The sequence below is a fragment of the Sturnus vulgaris genome, chromosome 8, assembly GCF_052056855.1.
Source record: "Sturnus vulgaris isolate bStuVul1 chromosome 8, bStuVul1.hap1, whole genome shotgun sequence".
Lineage (NCBI taxonomy): Eukaryota > Metazoa > Chordata > Aves > Passeriformes > Sturnidae > Sturnus > Sturnus vulgaris.
In genome coordinates this window covers 12,369,935-12,395,687 of record NC_142250.1, presented here as the reverse complement: position 1 = coordinate 12,395,687, position 25,753 = coordinate 12,369,935, and the positions used below count along the sequence as shown (strand labels likewise).

General features: G+C 40.5%; 1 protein-coding gene across 1 annotated transcript in view; it reads left to right on the top strand.

Annotated features, from left to right (window-relative positions):
- The window catches only part of NRG3 (neuregulin 3), a 349,388-nt gene extending 328,162 nt beyond the window's left edge, over window positions 1-21,226 (top strand). Inside the window, exons 8-9 of the mRNA XM_014877951.2 lie at window positions 5,746-5,916; window positions 9,990-21,226. Coding sequence (XP_014733437.2) covers window positions 5,746-5,916; window positions 9,990-10,488 — 670 coding nt within the window. The 3' untranslated portion in view covers window positions 10,489-21,226. The remainder of the gene's footprint in view (window positions 1-5,745; window positions 5,917-9,989) is intronic.
- The last annotated feature ends 4,527 nt before the right edge of the window (window positions 21,227-25,753 follow it).

The window sequence follows — 25,753 nt, the reverse complement described above, 5'->3', positions numbered from 1 at the left end:
ACAGACTTGAACATTGAAGACTTACAAGCCTGTCTTTATGCACCATGTGAGATCTTCCTAATTTATTTTCCAAATAGTATTCACTGTGAACAAATGATAAAATGCGGCCAAATTAGGATTTTATACTAAATATCCCTTCATTTCATTCCAAACCTGACTGAGCCTGGAAAAATTATATCAGCTCTGCAGGTTCTCTCTTTTATGCTGCTCTAAATTCTGTTGTTGTTTAATTTCTGCTTGCTATGGAAATACTTTGCTCTACATCCAGACTAGTTTTCTCTGCTGGTGTTTTCAAGGACACTAATGATGGGTGATCATTTCTTAAAATCAGGAGCTGGCTGTTTCCAGCGCCTGAAACTAAAAAATTTTGGCTTTTGGAAATAAAGACTGTCAGTGTAGGGAATTGTCTGGAGTTGCTGAAATGTGCCTGACAGAGACCAGCTAGTTATTTCACTCAGATTATGGATAATAGCAATTTTCTGTCTCAATAAACCTCAGATACACAAAAAGAATTAATGCAGAGATTAAGCTGAAAATTGAAATTTAACCTCAAAAAATATTCATCCTGTGTTATTACTAATCTTCTAAAAAATTTTGCGTGCATTGTGCACTGCTGTTACCATAGAAGAATGTTACATCTTCTGCTTGCATATGTAAAATAACTCTTAGAACTGGCAGAATTCAAAATTAATGAATGTGTTTCATCAGTAAACTTCCTGCAATGTTTACAATGTGCTCAAAAAATTATCTTGGATTATCTGTTGATCTTGGTAAGAAGGAAACCCATACTGCCTTATTTTCTAATAGATATAAATTAGAGTTTTGTTAATTATGGGTTGAGTTGTGATCCCTTTGAATAGCAGTTTTCTTGGTAATTAGTCATCCTGACTTTCATTCATGGATTCAGTCATCCTTGATTTTGGAGGGATTCATTTGAGAGAATGCCATGATGAAAGCCAAATGCAGGGGCTTTCAGCCTGGAGCAGTTGTACTATCTTAGAAAAATGCCAAAATAGGATAAACTTACCCTAAAATTAATAATAATTCGTGTTTTCATTTTTTATTAACTTTTCACACCACAAAAAAGCATGGAAACAATATTTTTTTCCATTTGGTAAGCATTTTACTCTTTATGCTGCTAATATAAGTGATTCAGTTTACAGCAGAGGAAGGAGTTATTTAAAGTTATTCTCTAAAGAAGGCTATGGAATTTCAATAAGCAAGTATAGATAAACTGAAACAACTAAGAATGCAAAGGCAGAGGAAGCCTTAAAGGAAGAAGGTGTAAGGAATCTGCTGTTCCCCAAAGAAAAAGCAAAAGTGATGGTGGGACAGGGATAATAACTGAAGCAGTTAGGGCAATCCTGAATTAATAGATTTCATTTTTAAATGAAAACTTGGGATGACTATTTGAGGACAAAGGTAGAATATGAACAAAATCAAATGTATGAAAGTAAACATTCCTGCAGTTAAAGTGGAAGTAAAATGTGGAAATCAAAGCTCTCAAGATGGTTTGGGAAATCTTGATTTAAAAAAAAAAATTAGAAGAAGAACCAGTTCATGAAATTTCATGTCTGGGAGCAAAATCTATAAAGATGGGAACTGTGACATGAGATGATGTATTAGCAAGTGTCAAATATTCAGGAAGATGAAGAATTTATCAAAGTAACTAGGAACCAACCATGCTGAATTTGAATAGTCAAGACTTCAGGAAAAATGTGGGGGAAAAAGATTCTTGTGGTAGATTTTAAAAAGGCAAAAAATTGTTTACTATCTTGTCAACAGCAGGTACTGCCACATATACACTGATTGTATTTGTGTTTGGTGGGGGTGAGTTAGATTTCTACACAAGCTCAGTCACTGTTGTCATGTGTGTCTAATGCCTTTGAGAAAGTAGGGAGAGGCAGAAGAACTCTAATGTGGATGCACAGAGGTGGTTAAAAGGGAGATACTGTGTTTAGAAAGTAGGACATTCACCAGTGCAGCACTCAAAGAATTAGTCAACACTGGGGACAGGCTTTTTTTGTGCCAAGGTCACTGGACAAAGCTGGAACACAGCACAGCATGAGAATGCACCTGTGTTATCTCAGCTGGTTAAAATGGCCTCTCAGTTGCCATGGACTCAAATTGCATTCCCCAGCTAAGATGAGGAATGAATGATTCATGTTGCATGGAAAGTGTTAGAAGTCTGTCTTATGTCAGTCTTCAGTTCAGGAGACTGGAAAAGGTGCATGACTGCTGCTTATGAATACATGAGAGCAAGCACAGCGAGGAGTAAAAGACCTATTTAAAATGAAGGAGTGTGGTGGCACATATACCAGCTGAATATTCATCAGAAATAATTTTAAACTGAAAAGAAGCCTCAAAGTTTTCAATACAGAACAACTTTCTGTAATAGCAGCCTGAATATCATCATCAGTTTAGGATGGAGGTTGATCAGTGCACTACAGGAAGGAAAGGATGAGGTTATGGCAGATGATTGAACTCAGTGCGACTGACATATCTCAAATGCTCTGTTCCCTTTTCCTATTGCTCTGTCACCAGGATGGTGACCAGATGACACAGGAGGCATTGAAGGATTTTCACAGAGTTCCAAAGTCCCTGAGTAGCCTCAAAACAGACTATTCCCAAATAAAATAATATTATGAAGGAATCAATAATGCTCACATTTCAGAAACCAAGAGGATATTTTTGGCTGTAGGCTGTATTTATTAATACTGAAATCAGTTGAAAGCCTCAGTATTTGATCCATACAAATGTTAGCAGTGGATTGTCTAAGCCTGAAAAGGTGGCTCTGAGGGAGTATCAGAAGACACTGCCTGGCAGCTGGCTCTGTCTTTGGGGTATGAATTTACTGGGTGGTTTTTAATTAACTCAAAAGTAGTACAGAAGGATTCCAAAATTACTGTAAAAACACTGCTGATCTTCTCTTCATGAACATGGGTAACTGCACTGGGAAGTTTTGTATGTGCCTCAAGAAGAGAATACTCTACCTGTAGGATCAGACTTCGTTTTCACTCAGTTGCTCAACCCAAAGAAAATTCTCACAGAAAACAACTGGCAAGAATGAATCCCAAGTTCTTAATTAACTTTAGGATGGTTGAACTGCTTTTTTCAACACATTAATTCATCAGAACTATATTTCTCCCTAGTTTATGCATCATTTGTGAACGATTTCATGCATATTCTGATTTTTTTATTCTGGAGTAATTGATTGATAGATTCTAAGGACATATCTGCAACAGCTTTATGTATTGGTCTATTTTATTGAATGGCTCACTCATGTGAGCTGGTTTCTTTTACCCAGTTAGACTGGAGTGCAGGGAGGAAGAAACTGTCATGTTGGCTAAAGGAAAATAAATTCCCTGAAGAAATCCAAAAACCATTGTTTGCCTGAGAGGAAGGAATTTTTCACATGAGCAATAGAGAATATTACATTTGCATTGCTGATATTCATATCAGTTTTGTGTAAAAGGAAAAGCTTTGTGCTGGAGATCTTTTTCCATAGGACTTTTAACAGAAATTCTTAGGGTTTTTTTTTGGTGCCTGGAGAAACAACTGTTATCCTGCAGCTTGCAGCTGCACTGTCTGTAAGTATTTCCTGATCTTTAGTGAATTCGTCTTGTCCATGACCTCAAATGATTTTTGTTCATTCTTCCCTCAGTTTTTGGGTTGTTGTTTTTTACTTTTTTTTTCCCTGACAGAAATGTTGAAAGCATAAGAACCTCACATTAGCAACAAATTGGTTGCTTAGACTGTCAGTGCTGGAAGTTCTGTGGTTGCAGGACTGTGGCAGATCCTTTGGTCTCAACATTTCTGCAGTTTATGCCAATTTCCTTAGGCATAGCTGTGTTGAAATTATGTCTATTACAAATAGAGCTTTTGTTAATTTGCATATGGAGATCGTGTGCTCTCATCCAACAAGGAAGATGCTCAGAGGCATCAAACCAAGCACAAATTAAACAATAAAAATTTCTAACACCAAAGATTTGTAATCAATCTAAAGTTTCTTTTTTGCTTCTGGATTATTGATGACTATTCTCAAGTCAATAAAAACCCCAAAAATTCATTATCCATCACAAATTATTCATTCACCTGCATCTTTTGAAATCCCCTGCTGTATTAATCTCAGGCTCTCCTGAGCAGAAATTGTCAATTATTTTGTGATGTGGTAGTGTTATTTTACAAAATATGAACTGTAACTTGCAACTCGAACTCAGCCTTCAGAACTGAGAGGCCAGTATTTCAAGTTCTTAAAAAGGTTTTTTCACAGCCTCTTTAGTAGCAAAGGAAAAATCTTTTTAAGGAAGCATCAAAAATCCTGTAGGGAATGCTACTGCCATGGGTTCTTGGTTTTTCAATTAAAAAGAAAAGGTATGGAAGAAAAACAGAGGTTAGACTGCAGTGGAACACTTCTAGCCTGAGCAGTAGGATAGAGTGTTGAATTTATTTCTTATTTTAACTTTGGATGGAAAAGGTTGATTTTAATGGAAGCATACACTCAAAGAGAATTTGTCCAAGGCACTTGTTCCAAGCAAGAATTGCTTTGGGAGTAAATGTGGCCCTAGCTATAATTAAAGTTTCCACTAGGTAAAAAATGCAGATTACTTTTAAGTCACATTATAACAGGAAAAAAAGAAGCAAATTTATCAAAAGTCTTTTGCATTGCTGAATTGTGCCACAAGTTGGATTTATTCACACAGCCAAAAATAATGACTCGTAAAAGGCATCCACAAAACCTATGTTAAGTTATCATTAAAGATGTAAGAGAATGAGGTAACCCATGCATTTCTGAGACCCAGAAAATGCCAAGAGAAATAGGAGTAGCTGAAAAATGAATATTCAGTCACACCATGCAGTACTGAGACCTGTTACTGCAGTAAAAATGGGTTATGCCTTGCCTTAGTTCTGTGTTCCCATATTTTTGTATTAGCAAATTTATGGTTTATGTACTAAAACTGTGGATTCTAGATACATTTTCGTTCCTGCATGAAATGAAAAAACAATCCATTCTCCTTCTAAAACACCAGACAAACATTTACAAAACCAATTTGCTAAAATAAGTAGAAAACTGTGACTTGTTTTTATAAAGTTCAAGTTTCTATTATATCATATAAAGAAAAAGCACTATATTTATCAATGTATGTAAACAACAAAGCAATCTGTATCTAAAGCAGGAATACAATAATATAGAAATCCTGTTCAAGGTGGAGAAAGCTTGTCTTAGATGCCTCCTTCAATCTGCAGTTCATAAGCTTCGCTTATATTCTTCACTTACACTTTTTCTCAATTTAATGGTTTTGTAACAGGAAGCAGCACCTCACAGGCTGATGGATGATATATTGGGCTTTCCATTTAGGATCTAATTTTGAATTCAGCTGTGGGTATGAGAGAGCTGTATTGTTTGTTTGTACTGTCTGAGGACTCAACTCTCTGTAGCAGGATTATGCTATGCAGCACGGAAAAGAGAAGCATCCTTCATCAAGTGCATGAAAACATTTCATATAGTGGGCAATTATTTTCATTCCTCGAAAAGAGGTGATGTATTAAATAATGGCATAAACAGCAGCTAATGGTGGATTGTACTGTTATATTTCCATAGAGAATTTCTACTGACATCATAGACTGCCACAGCAAAGTTTATAAGAACAGTAATCCATGCATTATTAATCCTGAACTTTAACTTTGCGGAATTTTATGCTTTTGGTGTGATAATTTTTACTGTACTCTTGATGTTGTTCCTAGAAGTCTCTCTTCATGCTGCAGCCCAGGACAAAAAAGTGGGATGCTCCATAGAAATGCCTTTCGGAGGACTCCTCCCTTGCCTCGGGGTAGGTTCAATGGAATTACAGGACCAGCATATCAACAGCTCGAAGAGTCGAGGATCACAGACCAGGACACGATACCTTGTCACGGGTGAGTGGCTTTTAAAGTAAATGAAGTTGGTTTTCTATAGACAGCTTCATACAGGTTTGTCTTTGAAAATGCACAAAAAATACACTATTTTTTCTTTCCCCTTTAAATTCAGTTTATTAGAACATCAGCTGTGAGCTCCAGCTGTACATAAGGTCTGGGTCTCAGAAGTGCTCCTGAGAACCTACAGCTACCTTTGAAGCCGTTTGCAATCGCTGAGATATTTTGCATAGTATTTATATATCCTTATAGATTTCCAAAGACTTCCCAGAATATTACAAGCATATTTTACATAAAAATAGGAATGATAGCTGGAATGGAATAAAAACCCCACCCAGTTCCACCTGTAAGTCAGAGTGAAACTCTTTTCTCTGACTTGTAGGTGAAACTGGTGGGGTTGGGTGTCTGATGACTTCTTTTAAATAAGTTTGACTCACACTTGTGTCATTGTTACTGTTTGCTTCTTCTGAGAAAAAAAATACTTTATTGCCTCTTGCAGTAAATATATTATTGTTCATTTGTGTGATATGTGCATATAATTCCTAGTGAAAATTTCCTGCTGAAATTGCCAGCCTTGCAGAAAGGAGCAGGCTGGCAGCCTTCCCTCTCCAGCAGCAGTGGCACATAAGGCAGGCTCTGGGAGCTGCCCTAGCCTCCTCCCAGGCTGAGGAGTGAGGTACAAAACAGCAGAGCTGTGGGTAATTGTATTTACTCTTGTCTAGGAAATCCGTGTGTGACCTTACAAGTATCAGCTTGTACTGGCCTGTATTTTAAATTTGCAGTTTTGCAAAATTTGATATTGGGACCAGACTGTGACCCCTTCTGGCCTCGATCCACTCAAGCACTTCATCCATATTTAGTGCACTAAGGATGTTTACCCTCTAAATATCTGCTGGTTTCACAGTGTTGGTGTTCTCATCGGATTTCCAGCCCAAACAAAAAGTTCCCTTGTCCCCTGCAGAAGTTACACTACTTCCTTTCTTCTCCTTTTTCACCTCCATCTTCCCCTATCAGGATGCACAGATCAAAGTGGTTTGTCTCCCTAATTCCGTGAGCATTCTGAACTTCATCCTCCAGCAGCCTGGCTGGAGCCTAGTCAGGTGTACAGGTAGAAGATGGGGGTGTATGTGTCAGTGTCAGTGCTCACAGGGCTGGCCCAAAGCCTGGCAGAGCCACTGCAATGATTCCCATCCCTCCTGATGGACCTTGTTGTCAGCCTTGTGCCCTGCACACCTTCAGCCACAGTGCTGACAGCACAGCTGCTGGGACTATGCTAAGTAAAATCCATTTCATATTTAAAGTTTCAGTCCCTTCTCTCTCTCTTTGTTATCTGTTCTTAAAGGGGGCAGTAAAATTACTGTGCTTCTTTCAGTTTCATTCTTTAATTTAGACTCTTACACACTGTGTAACGTAATTACTGTTGAATATTTATAAATGTTTGCTTTTGTTGCTTGGTTTTAGGAAGAGGGTGGAGAGAGAGCTGCACTTTGAAACACATGCACATGAATTAATTTATTCAGACAAAATAATTTTTCAGATAAAAACCCAGATACTTTTCTTTGGAGGAACTGTGGTTCTGGGAAAGTTAATTATAGGAAAATGTAATTAAGGTTCTGCAATTGCAGTTCTAAGTCTCAGTCTATTGAAAACAGCAGCAGTCTGGTGTCACACACAGAAGCATGGATCAGTTTGTAATTAACTAAAAGCCAAGTCTCACATGGTTTAGATGTAATACCCCTTCTAGTTTAATACCTCACCTGTTGCACACAGTATAAGCACTTTAATTCAACCTCAGTTCTCCTTTGAAAGCCCTGTGAGCACGAGGCAGAAACATGTAATTCTGGCAGAAAATTGGTATGTCTATCTGTATTTCAAAAAATATTATGGAAATACGCCAGGCATTGCATTACATGTCACTGCTGCTGCCAATTAGTTTTCAAAATACGAAGAATAATTGAATCTCCATTGTAGAACTGGCAAATGTTACTGTTTTCTCACCAAACCCATTTTAATTCAGTCTTTTCTTGGTTTTGCTTATATATCATCCATATAATACCTACATTGCATGTGAAATTCATTAAAAACATTCACTCCCTTTGTTTTCAGGGTGCAGCCCAGAATATATTTAGGGCCTGAATTACCAAAAAAGGGACTAATGCAACTGATGCGATCTCTCCAGCTATAGTCGTTTGAACAATTATATATAAGCAAAGGAAACAAGAATGGGCACAACCCAAAGGTCTGCACTGTTTTGTTTTCATTTATTTTTTTTAATTGTCCTCCCTCAGGAATAATACCCCTGGTCAGTATTTCATTCATCCTGAGTCTTGAGAGCTGGTGTAAAAAGCCCCTCCATGAATGGCTATAGGTGTATCTAAGCCAATGTAGTGCCAGTGTAATTAACCTAGGCTGAGTCTCAGATGTAAAACAGCTGCAGCTCTAGGGCACCCACAGGAACTTGTAGCACACATCCCAGAAAGCTGCTTGCTCTATTATTCCCCTGGATGCCACTTCCCAAAGCAGTCTCTCTTTCCCTCACCTGGCAGCAAAGTTCCCATCACTTTCTCCTTATCACAGAGTCCCAGATGCTCCTCCTGGGGATGCCAGGCGAGTTCTGGGCAGTGCAGAGCTCCACGTGGGCAGGGGGATGTGCAGCAGTGCTGCAGACTCAGTGCCAGCACACACGAGTCAATTACAGGGCAGTGGCACTGCTGGAAATGAACCCCAAGTTGTCTCCTGCTCCCTCCTGTCTGACCCCTCTCCAGGAGCGTGGGGCCAGAGGAAGCCTTTCCAGTTAATTACTGCTTGTGCCAGTGCTGGACAACAGCAGCTTCATGTGATTCATTTCTCTTCCTTAACTCTTTCTCTGCTCATGCCAAAAAGCAGGAGGCACATACGAGTAGCAGGATATTCCTGGTGAGCTCCAGCAGGCTTAAGGAGCTTTTGGAATAGTACCCTTCAAGTCAGGGCAGCTGCTTCTACACCAGATCTGAATGTTGCTCTCCTCATCCAGGGATACAACACATTACATTCACCATTCAGTCGCCTCATTAAATAGTGATAGGCTGATTATACATAAATTATGTTCTGGTACTGAGGTGATGTCTGTGGTCTGTAGCAATCGTGCCTGATAATACAGCAACTCCTACAGCACCATATTTCTAGAAGTACTAATTTCAGATGGGAAACATCTTTTTTTTTTTTTTTTTTTTTTTTTTGGTCATTGTTTATTTTATATTTATTATACTTTCCATTTCTGGGTTTTTTAAGCATTTCTTGTAAATAAAAGAGATTTTGGCTTTGAAACAAAATGGAAATGTTGATTAAAAATTCACAAGTTGCCTCACAATCAATAAAATCATGTTATAATATGTGTTAGTGGAGGATAAAGGATTATTTTGTTAATTGTATTACAGTATCAAGAGAACACAGACATTTGCTCAAGTCCTAGATATTAGCTCTATTTCCTGATGAAATCTAATAAAACAAATCAGGCCAACATTATGAATATGGGCAATTGAAAAACAATTTTTTTCAGAGGTACACCGCACTTAGATGCTCTGCCTGTTTGAAGGGGAGTACAGACAATCATTCTTATGTAAATAAGGACTATACAGCCACGAGTGCTTCGTGTTCTTTTTATCTGCACTTTTTAAAAGCGTTTTCCTAAAACAACCATTTGACATTGAGAGTTCTGACGTTGAAGAAAGCATCAGTCCGTTTCCCCGATCAGAAATGTAGGAATACAATTCCAAATTTCTTTTCGAAGAAAATTAATAATACATTATAACTTCTGAAATGTTTTAAAAAGAAATCTCCATTATTCTCATTTACTGGTGGGCAAAATGAGACTGAGAGAAAGCAGTTCTTTGCCACTGGCAGATTTGAGAATCGAAACCAGTCTCCAGAGCCTGTTGTTTCCCCTAGGGCCCCACCACGGCCAAGTGCTCCTCTGTTTCAGGAGAGAATGGTGTGTATCTCTTCAGCACAGTTCACTGACTCTCACACAGTGTCGCTGCTGCTGGTGGATTCTGACCACTCGACGTACAACAAGAACTCTTTTTTACTCTTTGCAGGTATTCATCCAGTGGTTTAAAAACTCCTCAGAATACTTCAATAAATATGCAACTGCCTTCAAGAGAGACAACTCCATATTTTAATAACGTGGATCAGAAGGACTTGGTCGGCTACTCCTCTTCAAGGGCCAACTCCGTTCCCATCATCCCGTCTGTGGGCTTGGACGAAGCCTGCATGCAAATGCAAAATGTTCCTGAAGTAACAGGCATCAAATGGTGCAAAAACTCCTATTCTGCTGAACTTGTCAATGTGAGTTCCCCAGTGAGTAATTGTGTGATAGCAGAGCAGCACGAGGTGAACATCCTGCTGGAGACTGTGCAGGAGCAGCTGCGGATGCTGGCGGAGGCGCGGCGGCCGGAGGGCTCGGAGCTGGCCAGCGGGGCGAGCGAGAGCACGGCCTTCCTGCCCATGAGCACCAGCCCCACGGCCAGGGCAGAGCCAGGGCCACGGGCTGTCCCCGACAGTGACACACGAAGGGACTCGCTGCTGGCCAAGTGACTCCGTGCGGGGCTGCGGGAGGGGGATCCAGAGCTCTGTGCATTCGACGCTTTGCTGAACGGGAAGGGAGGAGGTTAAATACAAATTATTTATATGCATTAATTTAAGAGCATCTACTTAGAAGAAACCAAATAGTCAATCGCCCTCATATCATAGTGTTTTTTAACAAAATATTTTTTTAAGGGAAAAGTTCCAGGAGGGATGAAGCGTGCTTTTAGATGCTTTCTAGGCAGGATTACACAGTTCCCGTTCCGGAGGGTTTTACCGTGGTCCTGTTGGGCTGTCCGAGGGCCTAGGCTATGCATCTCTTTTCAGTAAAGGCCAAGTAACCGTTCTTAGATGCATTTCTGGTTTCAGGGCAGCACTGCAGTGAGCTGCTGGGCAGGGATTCAGACCCTGGGGAGCACGTCCTGTGAGCCCAACACAGATCCAGTCCCCTCTCCCCCTCTGCTCTTGATTCCAGGTTCACACCACGCAAACGGGCACACAGACACCTACTTCTGAGTTCTGGTACCTGCTGTGGAATGATGACAATGTCCCTGAATTGAGCAGATGCTTAACTCTCAACCTTAATTCGATGTGTCAGTCACCCCAAGAAAGTCAGTGGAATCATTTATGAGCTTTGGGATTGGCCAAGAGTGGGAGCAGGACTGGGGTCTGTAGAGATTCAGTGGTCAGGAGCCCACAGCTGCTCCATCTTCTGAGCTTTGCCTATCAGAGCTGCCTTGCTGGAGAGTGGGGAAGATCGAGAGAAAATGTAGAAGTGTGTGTTACAACAGGTTTGGTTTTGGTTTCTGGTTTGGATTTTTTTAAGTGGAAACATAAACTCTGTTGTTCGTTAGCACCCCTCAACATTTCTAAACTTTTACACTTTAAAGGCATTTGTAAGCTCTCAAGGAGCACTTCTCAGTGTGTGTGTATTTTTATTTAAACTTTTTTTTTTTTTTTTAATTTTATTATGGCTTGTTCAGAGAAGAGTCAGGGAGATCCAGTATGATCAAAATCCAGCCAATAAGTGTCCACACTGCCTAATTTGTTCCTGCATTCGGTTCTCCGCTCACTTTAATTAATTGTGGTTTAGGCTTGTGAACTTTAAAGCTTCAACCCTGCAGATGGTTCAGTATGGGCAGACCCACAGCATGCAGAGATCTGACTCTAATGGAGCTTTCTAAGAGCAGATGGTTTCCACCAAGTCACTCCCTGCAGGGGATGAAGGCCTTGGAGAGGATGTATCATTTCCTGGTTGCTGTATCCTAATCACATTATACGCCCTTTTTGCATTAGCTTTCTTTTGAGTCCCTCTTCCCCCCTTAAATTGTAACAAAATGTGCCAATTTTACAATGAATTGGGTCCAGTGGCACAACTTACTGGGTTTATTAGTGTTAAAATATCTGCTTATTGTCAGGGGGAAAAATAAACTATAATAAATAATTGCCAAATTAGCCTTCCCTGGTTAGTGCCAGGAGATCGATTAAAAACAATTAGAATATATACAGAATGTATTAAAACATTCCTTTGAAGCAAAATAATTGTTAGATTTATTAATGTGCCCCAGACTTTCTAGTTCACAAGTCTTAAGACTTCCCAGAATAGCACAATCAATCACAGTGCTGTTGTATGTCGAGTCAGAATAAAGCAATATCTTAACCTCTGTCAAGTAAATTTGGAAAAGAAATGCTGAAGGTGTATGTCATTTTTTTTTTTGTTAAGGCAGTAAGAAAAATTATTATTGACAGTCTTCATTCAGCAAGTCTTATTTTGGGTTGCTTTTGTGGTTTTGGGGGTTCTTTTAAAGACAAAGTTGATGAAATTGTCCTGTTTACAGAATTTCCTATGGCTGCAATCTTTGCTGTGTGTTTTCAACAGAAATGTATTTGAGGGCAAACTATTGCTTTATGCCCCAGGATGGAGTGTGGGCTGTTCAGGCTGCCATCTGCACACACACAGAGGTTTTGATGCAGCAGTGAGGTGGGATCCCCGTGGGGTTTGGGCTCACCCTGTGTTTTCCTGCCCTGTGTGGTGGCTGGGCACCATCTCACTGTGTGTGAGCTGAGCTGACTGTGGTGGGCAGGGCCCCCAGCCCTCACCAGATACACCCTCTGAAAGGCAGGGTGCATTAGGTGGGGCTCAGCTTTGCACCCCACAATCATTTGCCTTTTCTGTCAGCACCATTCGCGTTCCCCCATCTCAGGACATGAGCAGAGGGAGCTTGCCTCTGCCCATAAGCCCTGTGAACACACCTGAGTTTTCATATTGTATGAAAACTGGGTACTGTATAAAGTTCTGGTTCAAGAATTTTCAAAGGGTGATCACAATTAATGAATTGTTCACCATTAATTTCATCGAGATGGTCTCTCTGCAATACAGTGCAGAATCCTGCCCAAACTGAGGCTTAAAAATTAAATCTTTTCAATTCAGATGCAAGATCTTCCCTCCCCCAAGCTCTGCAAATTCACCTCTGGCAACATAATGGGAGCACACAGCAAGATTTCAGTTGAAGAAAGAACCATATCATAAAGCAATGCCTTTAGGGAGAAAAATGTGTTCATGCAGCACCCCCAAAAGACCCAGAAAGAGGAGACAAGCAATGTATTTAAGAGAATGAAATGTTTTACTGAATGATAGCTGAAGATCTGAAATGGTGAGGATATCTTTGGTTCATGTTAGAGATACGATCTTGTACTCAGCAAAGGATGTGTGACTGTTATATGTTAACTGTTCTATTCAGTTCTCAGCATGTTTGAATAGAGAGACGTTCATATTAACCAATGACAGACTAGTGTATTATTTGTTCAGAGCATCGCTTCAGATCTTATTGAAACTGTCATTGTTTGCAGAGGAAAACAAAGAGGGTTGAAAGCATCCAACTAGATAGCCTTAATGTTGTTTGTGTGGTTTTCTAATGCAACTGTTTTCCTCTGTGGACCTTCCTGTTTTACAGTGAATGGGGCAACATTTTCTCTGAGGTCTGACAATTAATTGTGTAAAGCATCCATATGAAAGTTGTACTGAAACAGCTGACATGGTAGGCCAAATTTTGCTTTACTTCTGGTCCCACTGAACTCATGGATTGGAAGGGATGCAAGTCATTGAGAAATGCAGTTGATTGCTAAAAGTACATCTGTTCCCAGCCTTGGAGACAGCCTGTAATCCCCCTAGAAGAGGCTCTGAACTCAGTCGTTTACGTGGATCGTAATTAAAAGTTTTATCTGACCTATGAAGTTCCAGGTGTAGTCTGGTGTGAAAATTTACACATGTAGCATTGCATTCAAGCAAACTGGGAGAGCAGCTGACTAAATAAATTGAACTTTCTCTGAACTGAGGAGAAAGAAATCCTGTGGCTCCAGCACAACACCATGGAGAACTGAGAGAGGTATATATCCTGATCTTTTTTTAAAATTTATTTCTGTTTAGAATTTCTTCAAAAACAATCCAAAATAACCCTACAAAAAAATAAAGCCAGTTATAAAATCCCAGCATTTGAAATAGGAAATGTAGGTAAGTATGGGCACATTTCTAGTGTTTGCCATTGAAAAACTATTCAGTACCCCAAGTCCCAAAGCTGGAATGTTGTCATTTTTTCAGGCACGTGTTTAGATCAACAAACAGTCCTGTGGAACAAGAGCTCTTCAGAATGCCTTTGGTACCCAGCCCACTCTCAGCTGGTGCAGTCAGTGCAGCAGTGACAGTGCACATTAATAGAGGATCACATCCCAAATCCGTGCTGCTTGGTGTCCAGCGTAGTGTCACAAACCTTCCTGGTCTCCCATGTGACGTGAGCAGTGCTACACGGATTTATTTTGCCTCTGAGCATCCCAGCAGCATGTGAGCACTCCCAGCAGAGCACAGTGCCAGGCTCCTTGGCCAAGTGATTGGGCTGCCAGGTCCTGGTCCAGGGCTGGGTGTCTGGCCAGCAGTGAACTTGCCACCATGTGGCTCATCCCAAAGCCACTCCAGTGTCCTTCCAGCTTCAGTTTTGAAAAAAAACAATGAGTTGATGGCATGTGCCTATGACCAAGCATGTGCTGGATATGCTCCCAAATTGATCTGTTAGCAGTTAATTCACATCTGCTTCTCATGTAAAATCTGAATTCCTTTTCCCAATTTATCTCCCTGTAGTCTCCTTTTGGACATTACTTGAACATTTCTTACTCTCATAAGAAATTCTGAAAATTAATACCAAAGAAGAACTCTGAAAGAGTCCTACCTGCAGTAAATAAATTTGAAGCTTGAAGGGAGCAGACCTGGAATAAAAAACTGGGTTTGAAAGTGGTACTAATATCAATTGCCTTTCAATAAAATGAAATTTCCCTGTAAACTCTTTACCCTTTGGGAAAACAATGAGCTTATAAAGTGATTTATTATCTTGCCATGAGTTTAAAGTGTTTGTCTTCAAGGAGATTGGGAAAAAGCAAATAATTAGTATAGATTTTTTTCAGTTTTTGTGATTTAATTTTTTTTTTAATTTTATTTCAGTAGCTTAACAGGTCAATCAACCCATTATCTGTATTGTCTGACACATAGTCATAAAGTCTCCTCTTTTGTGGTCCAAAAGCTGCAATGTTAGATTTCCTTAAAGAGGTCAAGATTTTATCTATCTATTTTATCTAAATTTTATTTTTAAATTATTCGCTGAATAATATTTACCTTGGTGAAAATATAAAGTGATGCAAACTTTTTTTGGTTTTGTACTGCATTATTGCTGAATTCACAGCACGATTGTACTTCCTTTGTTTTGATGTCTACTTACAGGAAAACAACTGACACCCAGTTTTCAGGTTCAGAATTGGCACTTCCAAATCGTGGTATCAGGCAGGATTTCTGTATTTTCCATAGCAAAGTTCAAATACATCACATGTATTAGTATATCACAGGATATAGAAATGAAAAAGCTGCAACAGCAGTAAAATTACTAATAAAGTAGGTCTGTATTTGGTTTGGTGGGGTTTTTTTTTCACTTTTATTCCATGGCAATCAGAGGACTGTGCCGTGGGGATTGGCAGTCTCTTACAAGAAATACAGAATGTATTAGAGACAGTGGAAAGTCTGCACTGTAGCCCAGAACTAGAAGAGCCCCAGTGGAGGAGGAAACTGGAGTCATCCAGTGTCTGCTGCAGGGGGGGAGAGTGCTTTCATCTTAATAGTAAAAAACAGTATAATTGTTTACCTGTTGAAAGGTTTACCTGCTAGGAGAGGTAAATTTTCTGAAGTTATTAATGACCACAGTGGTAGTGTTTGATTAAAGGAAAAGAGGCAGAAATTTCCATTTTCTTTCCTGCTTGCCCTGTCCCTTGGAAGAAATCTTACAATGTTTTGGTTCTGTATTATTAAAGCACTGTTTCCAGTGCTTCAGAGACAGAGTGCTCACCCCTCACTGACAGCCTGCACTGACTCTTCCTTGCTTGAAAAGATTTAGCAGTTTCCTCTTTGATCAGCACTCCTGTAAACATGGAGTCATTTTCTAATACCCCACAAGGCTGTTCTTGTGCAAGTTCTCCCAGGTAAATAATAAAAGCACAGCAAGACCACCTATAATTCTATTTTTTTTAATATAAGAAGCTATATATAATGTTTTATAGCTCTAATGGAGAAGGGTTATTGATGACTGAAGTATGTAAATAAACTGTAGGATATAATGTATGTCAGTGGCATGGAAATCCTGTATTTGTACCATAGCTATTAATAATACATTTTCTTGGCACCATCAGGAGACCTACATGCAATTTATAAATTTGCTTTCCTTTGGGGGGACCATGGTCTGTACCACATCACTGTAGTGGCTGGGCACTGATGTACCCCTGTCCTTATTTCTTCATTGCAAGAGCCACTTCTGTGCTGTCCATGCCTGCTTTGGTCTAACTGAATTCACTGAATTTGCAACCATTCAGCTTCTTTATTCACATTCAGTTTCACCTTGCCCTCAGAATCAAGAGTATCAGCCTGACATTTGGGACCCTGAATAAATTTAAGGCCTTAAAGAACTTAATGCACTTAACATTTGTCTGCTCTGGTTTGACCTGACAGGAGATGTCTCCCCTGAAGGAGGATTTATGCAGCCCGTGCTGCAGGGCCCTCTCCTGCCATTCCTCCATGTGTGCCACTGTCAGCATGTCCAGTCTCTGAGTCAGCCACTCTCCTTGGGCTCTCCTGCCCAGCACTGGCAAGTACTGTGAGATCACAGACCACGCTGATTTTAGTGTACCACAGACCAGAAGCCATCTGCAATGTCCTGAGCTCTAGTGTCAGATGTGACTTTCTGCCTCTTACTACCAAAACATCTCCAAAGGTTGAGGTCTCTAATATGCATCACATTATATTATGTAATATAAGTAATGCCAAAGTTCGTGAAATTAAGAGTTCTATGGCAAATACTATTTTAAAATTAATGTCTTGCTTTAAAGGAGTATGGAGCAAGAGCTCCCAGTTATGTGAATATTTGTAAACAAAAAAAAAATAGGGGATATAAAAGAATACTACTAATAATTAATATTCTAAAATGCAGACTAGTTCCTTGCCTTCTCTGAAATACACAGTAGTAGCTGAAGGTTATCAAGATGCATCAGGAACATGAAGAAGACTCAGTGAGGCTGGTTTAGAAGTCATCTGTCTTTTCTCTGGAAATCCAGGCTTGGAGTTTCCTTGCTTACATTAAGGTGATTCTTTCACGACATGAAATTCACTCCCATACATTGCAAACCTCAGCAGAAGGAGGACAGAAACACAGTACAGGCTTCACTTTGGCTTTCTGACTCAAGTTAAACTTCCTTGCTTTGGATTATCTCTGATCTCTTCCAGGACAGAATAAATGAATATCAAAAAAAAAAAAAAGAAGAGAAACTTGATGTAATTAGAAAAAACAAACAAACAAAAAACAACCAAAAATCAACCAGTTGCTATTTAGACATCTGCTGAACTTCAGTGTTCTAGAAATAGAACACTACTGGAGGGGCAAACAGCAGGTGGTGCAAACATCACCACCCTGACCACCACACTGGGAACACTGGAGAACAGGGCAGGGAGCTTCTCCTGACTGTGGAACAGTTTTTTCCATGGGTGAGGAGGGATGGATTTTGTGTCGGGCCAGATCACATCACCTGAGAAACTTGCCTTTTGTTTCTCTCTCAGATCTTTCTCGTTTCAGTGAAATTGTGGTCATCAGCACTAGTTTGTTTTTTAAGTTAGGGATTTCCAAATTCTGCAATCCTTTGAAGTGCTGAATTTAGAAAGTGGAGACTTCCAAAGAAAAAAGTAAAATTTCTTATGCAATTTTTTAAACCATTGAAATACATGTATTATGTTAACTAATTTTTTTTTAAATCAGATGCTGGAAACTTAAATTAAAAATATTTCTACTTACATCATGATAATAGGGTATGTCTAAGATCTGTATTTTCTTGTTTCTCTCCTGATCTTGTTGAAGATGTCCCAGCTTGTTGCAGGGGTGTTGGACTAGATGGCCTTCCAAGGTGAATTATGCTATATTCAAGTTAGTTCTTTCAAATTGCCCACAAAAAGCTGGATATTTCTGTGTGCATCAATGACAACTTTGGGCTGTAAAGGTAAATAAGATATCTGGACTACATAAAACTTGCAGGTCAGACTGTGGTGTTGCACAAGCAGCAGCTGTTTCACTGCAAGCACAGTTAATGTGAAGGCTCCCAAAGGAGGGTGTTTGTGGTGGCTCAGGAGTTGAGCTGCCTAAAATAAAGCCCAGGTCTCTCTCTGTGCTGTGCTAACCTCCACTCCTCTCCAAAGGTGACCCACAAGGGCGTCTGAGCTCCTCCACCAGTGACTGTGCCAAAAGGCAGCTGTCAGCACTGACTTCTGTGAAGGCTCCTCTCATTAAATCAAAATGAAATAATATGAGCTAAAAATTGATGGGCTGGATTCTCCCAGGTATTGCCAGGTGATGTGGAGTGCCAGCAGCAGTGCTGATTTACAATTTCTGAGGCTGTGGCCCATGGTTTGACCTAATTCATTAGCTACCACCACCTGAGCTGGGGCAATTTAAGCAGAAATGTCTCTGCCCATCAGGGTAACTGCAGAGCATCGTTAACACAGTTTGATTCCAACTAACCTCTTTTTTTTTTTCTACTTCATTGTATATTCTCCTTGATTATTGCAGAGGTGAAGCTGCTTCCAAAGTCTTAAAATTGTCATCGCTGATCTGTCTTTGCCAGAGTTGTGGTCACTCAGCTGCAGTTCTGACTCCAGTTCTATGGATCAGAGCTGGCTCCTGCAGTCCAAAATCATGTATGTACCATAGAATGGTTTGGTTTGGAAGAGACCTTAGAGGATATCTATTTCCATCCCCATTCCCACGGGCAGGGACACTTTACAATAGATCAGGTCACTCCAACCCCCTCCAACCTGAACTGGAAAACTTGCAGGGATGGGGCAGCCTCAGCTTCCCTGGGCAGCCTGTGCCAGTGCCTCGCCATCCTCACAGGGAACAAACAGTACAAGCAGAACTCTCCATGCTTGTTCTGCAGCAATTGTGTGCATTCAGATCTTAGTGTGATCAGGCTGATCATTCACATTATCAGTTTCATTTAACAAAGCTATCTCTCATGTGTAATTTCCATGCTGCTTCCCTGGATGTTATACAGAGAAACACGAAGGCAAGTTCAGCTTGTCTGCATTTTCACTTCAGATAACAATGGTATGGTTTTTCCAAAGCCAGTCACGAAACAGGCTCTAAATTTATGAGTTGCCTGTGGGGAGCAGGATAATTCTGAGCGGGGTTTGTCCATGTGCTTTCTTATCCAATCTTTCTTCCCAGGAAACCCTCTTTCTTCTAACAGCCCTTATTCTTGAAAACATCTAAAACATTAAGCAAAGCTAAGGCAAGAGATGTGCTCTGTCTTCTGTGCAGAAGGGACTAGGGGCTAAGTACCAGAAACATTTCAGCTGATGCCATTAGAATTTGCGCAGACAGGTGATGCTAAAATGACTCTGTATGGTTTGGTCACATTCATTTGCAGGCTGTGGCATATATAAACTGTTTTAAATTGTCTGTGCTTTGCAATATTTTGGGCAGACTTTCAGAATGCTCAGGACAGTATTCGCCACTCTCCTGAACTTCCATCTCAGTTCCATTTTCCTGATGGATGTTTCTGTGACACTGGCAGCAGTGACACCCCCTTGCCAGAGGCATGGGGGCTGCACCAAGTCCCAAATCACCTTCGGGCAAGCAGGACAAACCAGCCCTTCCTGAAGCCTTGCAGGCAGTGGCCTGGGTGGTGAGGAAGCATCCCACAAGATCAGATCCTTCTTTGGGCAGGGAATAGGGTTTACAGTAGGGGAGGCCTCTGATGCTAAAAATGAGAAACTCTACCAAGGTTTTGGGCAACTTGGAAATCATAGTCCTTTTAAATAAGGCTCCTGTCTAACCTCATACAGATTGGCAACAAAGTTGTGATTTTCATTTCGATTTCTCTGGTAAGTAGTGGAATAGCTTTGCATTTCCATTAATTTCAAGCTGTCTCTAGGTGGCTTCAGAGAGCAAAGAGAACTCATCACTGTGCTCTAGGAAGGTGCTGTAGCTCATGGGCAACTTTCCATCCTTGTGGGTAGGATCAGGGCACCAGCACATTGCCTGTCTTCCTTAATTAGCTGAGAGAAGACCAGGCAGAGCCCTGTGCTCCTCACTCACTGGCTGCTGATGAGGCCTGGAGCAAATCCCTACACTAAAAGCACTTAAAAATGGAACAGAGGTGTTGGAAATGTGGTTTGTTCACTGTGAATATCCAGCTGGGATAGTTGGAATAACTGCAAGGGAAGAATTGCCTTTGCAAATCATGTGCCTGATTTACTGGTTAAATAGTTTTTCATTCCTCCCTATTTAGTCAACAAGGATATTAAGATGTCCAGAAATAAAAGTGGAGTGATTGGTTCCCAGTACTAATCTTAATGGTCACAAATCCAGATTTTTTGCTCAGCACTTAGCAAGTAGAGTCAATCAGGCTTCATTTAAATAGATGAACTCCTATTGTAGAGTTATACCTGGTTTCATGCTTTCCTTTATTGGTCACTAGATCTTTTCTATATCACATAAAATTATGTTTACCTTAAAACTGATCTGTAGATATGCTTGAAACAGCACCTAATGTGAACATCAAGTCAGTGTTCTCAATGCATAGGGCGAGTCTTGTGAAAACTTTTTTGCAGCTGAAAGTCTTGAACCATTCACTGAAATAAGACAACTATTTGATTTCAACACAATGGATTTTGTTGTCAATAAAATCACTGAGAAACACATGAGTTGGATTTGGGACTTCTGAGTATATATATATGTAAAGCTACATACACAAACTTTCTTTTAGATCACAGAAAGGAATGCTCCAACTTAAAGTTTATTCATCTAAATAGCTGGAGAAAATATCCACTTAATCACATAGTCTAAACACATTGAAGTAGGGGGGAAAAAGGTGTTCATTTTCACCTGTGTTTATTTTTTCACCAGTAAAAACAAATAAAAAGAGAAGAAAAATAATCATAGTGCCTATGACAAAGATTGTGTTTCAAGGAGTGTGCAATGTGTACCACGATTACTTTAATTGCAAATGGAAGCCGCTTTTAGACTGAGTGTGGTTGAAAGGAAATATCCTTAGAAAAACTGTCACGCAGAATCCCAGGAAATGTTTTGGTTCGGTATGTTTGGCCTCCATTTTTGTGGAGCTGTACATTCCTGTCCATGGTTCTAAAGGATAAAAAAAGAACTTATTTCAGAATCAATCTGTATTTTGACTCGTTTTTGTACTCTCCGCACCCAGGCTGGTTTACCATGTGTGTAAGTAAAGCTGAACAGTGTCATTTTTCTATTTAGTGCCACAAGTGAGTTTTATGGTGTACCTGAATCCAGTCCTTTTCCCCTGCTCAAGTGGTGTGTTGCTGCTTTCTGCAGCCATCTCTCACTCAAAGCAGAGCTTTCATTTGTTCTCAAAGCCACAGAGGGAATTGAGACCCACCCATGTGAAAACAGTGGCTCTCTTCCTTCAGCCTCACTGGTGGGAGGATCAGCAGGGGTTGGAGTTGGGGACAGGAAGATACAGGGATCTCTGATGTCTCAGCACACAGAGAGGTACCCACCTGGAAAACCCAAGCCTTCTGCTGCTGAAATCAGTCTTTCCAGTCTTGCCTGCAACCCTGTCAGCTTTGGGTTAAATGAACCAGGTAGAAAGGCTGAACTAGCCAAAATAACTCATTTGCCAGGAGGATCAACCGAGAAGAGAGGCAGAGATGGCAGCATCTTTCATATCTGGAGCCCCAACAAAAAAAAAAAAAAAAAGGCAAGCACAAGTTCTTTGCAAAATGGCTTTGTACCTGAACACAGTGAAAGTGTCACAGCAACAGCCAGGGGGAAGGGGCAGCATTTCAGTGTCACACACTCACGACCAGCCAGGGGCTGCCACAGCTGATAAGCTGCCCACCCTCCTCACAGCCTCATATGCTACTCTGCATGGATGTCCCTCCCTTGCCCTTGTGCCCAGGGTCGTTTTCAAGCACATCCCCACAAGTTTGTGCTGAACCACTCCATGATGAGCTCATTCATCATCCAAGCCCCAAGGAGGCTTTCTGCTCAAGTGCTTCTAAAAGGTGTCTCTGGTGATGCCAGGGACCCCTCAGCGATGTCCCGAGGCTCTGTGGGTCCCTGGCACCATCAGCTCTGCCCACGGTGTGCTGAGCACCCTAAACCCAGGCAAGGGAAGGAGGGTGCAGGGCTGTGGGTGCTCCCCAGCAGCTCAGTTCAGCTCCCCCTTCACTCCTGGATGCTGTCTTGCAGATCTCCACATTCCTGCTGCACCTGGGCTTTTCCTTTTTATTTTTCTGTGTGGTTCAGAATAGCTCTCTGGATCTGATACTTGGCTTCTGCTTATGCATGATTTTTGCTTGCAATCTGCCTTACTTGAGCAGTGTTAGTCCAAGTGCTTTTGAACACACTGATGTTACAAAACAGCAAAAAAAAGAGTCGTACTGTCAAAGCTGCTCTTCCAGGCACCTCATGCCCTTGGGGCACAGGCACTAAGATAAGTTTGATGCTTGTAGTTTTCCCTTTTGCTTATGGCTCTGGGCAAATTTTTATAATGCTGCCTCAGATAAGGCTCCCACCTACAGGCAGCCCACACTTGTGTTGGTTTGAGCTGTTCACCTGGTTTGCAGTCACAGCTGTAACCACTGAGGACACCCTTTGCCTCCCCACCTTTCAGGTTTCTTCTCCTGATGTGCCTGCACCAGAAGTCCTGTCTTGCTGGGAGGAGGCTTTTTCCTAAATGTGATTTCTTCAAGGCATTTCGGTTTGTTTTTCTCCCTTTGGTTTGTGCTGAATATTTCCTGGAGTAGGTATTTTATGTATTCCGTGCTGTAGTAACTTAGTTTATTAGACTGAGCAGAGATTAAGGTATTTATGCCATTTAGAGCTATGGCTGATTGTTTTGAAAATCTACATGCTTGGTAAGAGAAAGTCTCCTTGAATTTCTCCTAAACACAAGGGTGAGATTTCTGTTTGCTCCTTTGCAGAATGCAAACATCTGAAGCTTATTTAGAGCATGGTTGTGCCATGATAGGCACTGCCTGCTGTCCAGCCATCCCATAAAACATCCTGCATGTAAAGGAACTCTGTGAACTTTCAAGAGTTCAACTTCAAATATGACAAATAAGAGTGATGAGACAAGCTCATAAACTTCCTGTTAAGAGTCATATTTGATACTTGCTTGAAATTTCATGGTTTTATGGTACACCCTTTGCCAAAAACATGTTAATTATGAGTTCTTTCTGAAGCAAGGCTGTAGCAGGTAACACACAGATCAGGAATGCCTTGTGATTATCTGGACCCTAAAACCATTTTGCTTAGGCAGTGATCTGCAGAGCAAAAACTTTCCTCAAATCACTTAAATATTTTAAATTCATACTCATCACCTATCCATAGCAAGCTGTTAAAAATGCCTACAGGTACCTCTCAAGCTACAGTTAAAGTTATGCCTACTTAACTTAATGGGAAGCTCTTCAGTTACTTACTAGCTAAATGCTTGCAGAAATGTCATTGGTACTGTGCAAAATAAGAATTAGTCTTACTGTAAGTATCCTTTTTTGCCAGGACTTGCACAAGCAGGTCACATTCAAGTGCTAGCTTGCAAAATGTTTCTGCTCCAGCACAGCTGAAGCAAAGATGATGGTGAAGCTAATTTGTCTCAGCACTATTACCCTCAAAAAAAGTGTTTACTACCAATTTAATACTGCTTCTATGTCTATAAATTCTGGATTTTTTTTAACCTTAAGTCAGAGCTTATTTCTCTTTTTCTCCTTCAGTACAGTGAGAGATGATATTAGAGTTGGGCATGCAGCAAAAGAGCAACCACTCACAACATCCTGGGTTTGCCCTCTTTGTGGTTGTATCTTTGTTATTTATAAGCATTGTTACAATAAGTTTTGCTGAGATGCAAAGAAGAGGCTGGCATTTTAGGAGGCTCTGGCAGTGGGCAGCAGAGAAATTGAAGGAAGGCAAGGGTGGGTCTCACCATAGATGCAGACATGTTTTAGGATATCTGTGTGCCAAGGATTTGGAGGACAAAACCTGAAGCTGCTCCATATTCAGGTGACTATAAGCCAGATGGACAGTTCCAGGTCAGTAAAGGGGAGCTGCTTGCAGAACTAGGTGGGAAAATCTACTCTGAGAATAAGACTTCTTGATAATTATCTACCAGAAAAAGAGGTGGCTCCAAATATAAATTTTTATTCAGCATAATCACCTGAGAGCAAAACCAGAGGGATTATTTGCAGGTGAAGGCTGTGATGAGTGGTGCCTGGGTGTTCTTGACCCACAGCTGTACCTCCTAACTCCTCAGACTGACAGGTGGCTTGGGCTAGGAATGATGGATGAAGTAGCCCGAATAATCCAATGGAAAGATGATGTTTCCCAGCAGAACCAATTTATTTTCCAATAATCAAAGACACTAGAGGGAAAAAAAAAAAAAAAGGCTGTTTAGCTTGAGAGATTTGGTTAGTTACTTTACTTGGGTTTTTTCTCCTGAAGTCAGGCCAGAGAAGGTTATAGGGGCTGAATTTTAGGAACTAACTTAAAAGTAGTTCCTTTTGCCTGGGGTGGTGCTGATTGTCCCATCAGCCTGGGTACTGCAGGCACACACGTGCCTGTCATGCTGCTCTCTGCACCTCTCTCTGGTACCAGTCTCTTCCCATCACTGCTCTTATTTCAGAACATGCTCCAATGCAGTGGGGCTGGGATGATGGGAGTAGAGAAAATACAAATCCCCTGCTTTCTCCTTGGTGTCCTACATGAAGTTGCCAGTTGCCCTTCTCAGGGCTTCTCCCATGGCATCTCATGCTCTAGTTCTTTTTCTATGTCATGCTTGATAAGTTGCTGCTGTTTTTCTAAAAATAGAGCTGCTATTCTAGTTTGGGATTTATACCAGGAATAACAGCCATGACAGCTATTTAGGATTTTATTTCTTTGAAATAAAATGATAGTTGTGGGTTTGGTCAAGTCTTCAGGAAATCTGGTGCTTTTTGATTGCTTCTCTTAAGCAGTCTGTTTAAGAGAATTTTACCAATTTTACCATTGGCTGTAACAGCTTCTTGACCCAAACTCTGTAGGGTATGCCTTGCTCTGGAAAATTTCTTAGTTTGAACTATCATTTATAAATTTATTGGTGATAATTTTTACTGTAAATGTAGACCAGCAATTTATAGATACATAACTTCTGGTTTCACATCAAATGAACTTTTTATTCCTATCTAGTTAATTAAGCCAAATGTAGTTTAAATTCCCTAGCATAGAGCTTTTTCTCTCCATGAATTAACTGGATTAACCTTTCTTAGAAAGCCATCACTAATTATATTACTGTCCTGGGCTATTAATTTCTTTCCTCAATAACTTACTATTTTTATATGGCCACAGTGACCTGAAGTAACTACAACCCCATTTTCACTTGAAACCTTTCTGTTTAGTGCTCTTCTGATGAAATATACTGCTTCTACTAATGTCTTACAAATAGTGGGAAGGAGTAACAGTGCACAGAGAGAATTTCAATCAGCACTATCAGAGCTGTGGATGCTCTAACACAACAGTGTTCCTTTTTTCCCCTAGATTATCACTGAGGTAATTACGTGAGGAAGCAAGTGTTCCATATTAGCATTTGTTAAATTTCTTTTGTGTGCTAGAAATACTTGATTTTATCTAGTTGAAGATGATGGAAAAATAAGGTTATGATTTACTGTATATTTGAAGTCTGAGACTGCCTAGGATCC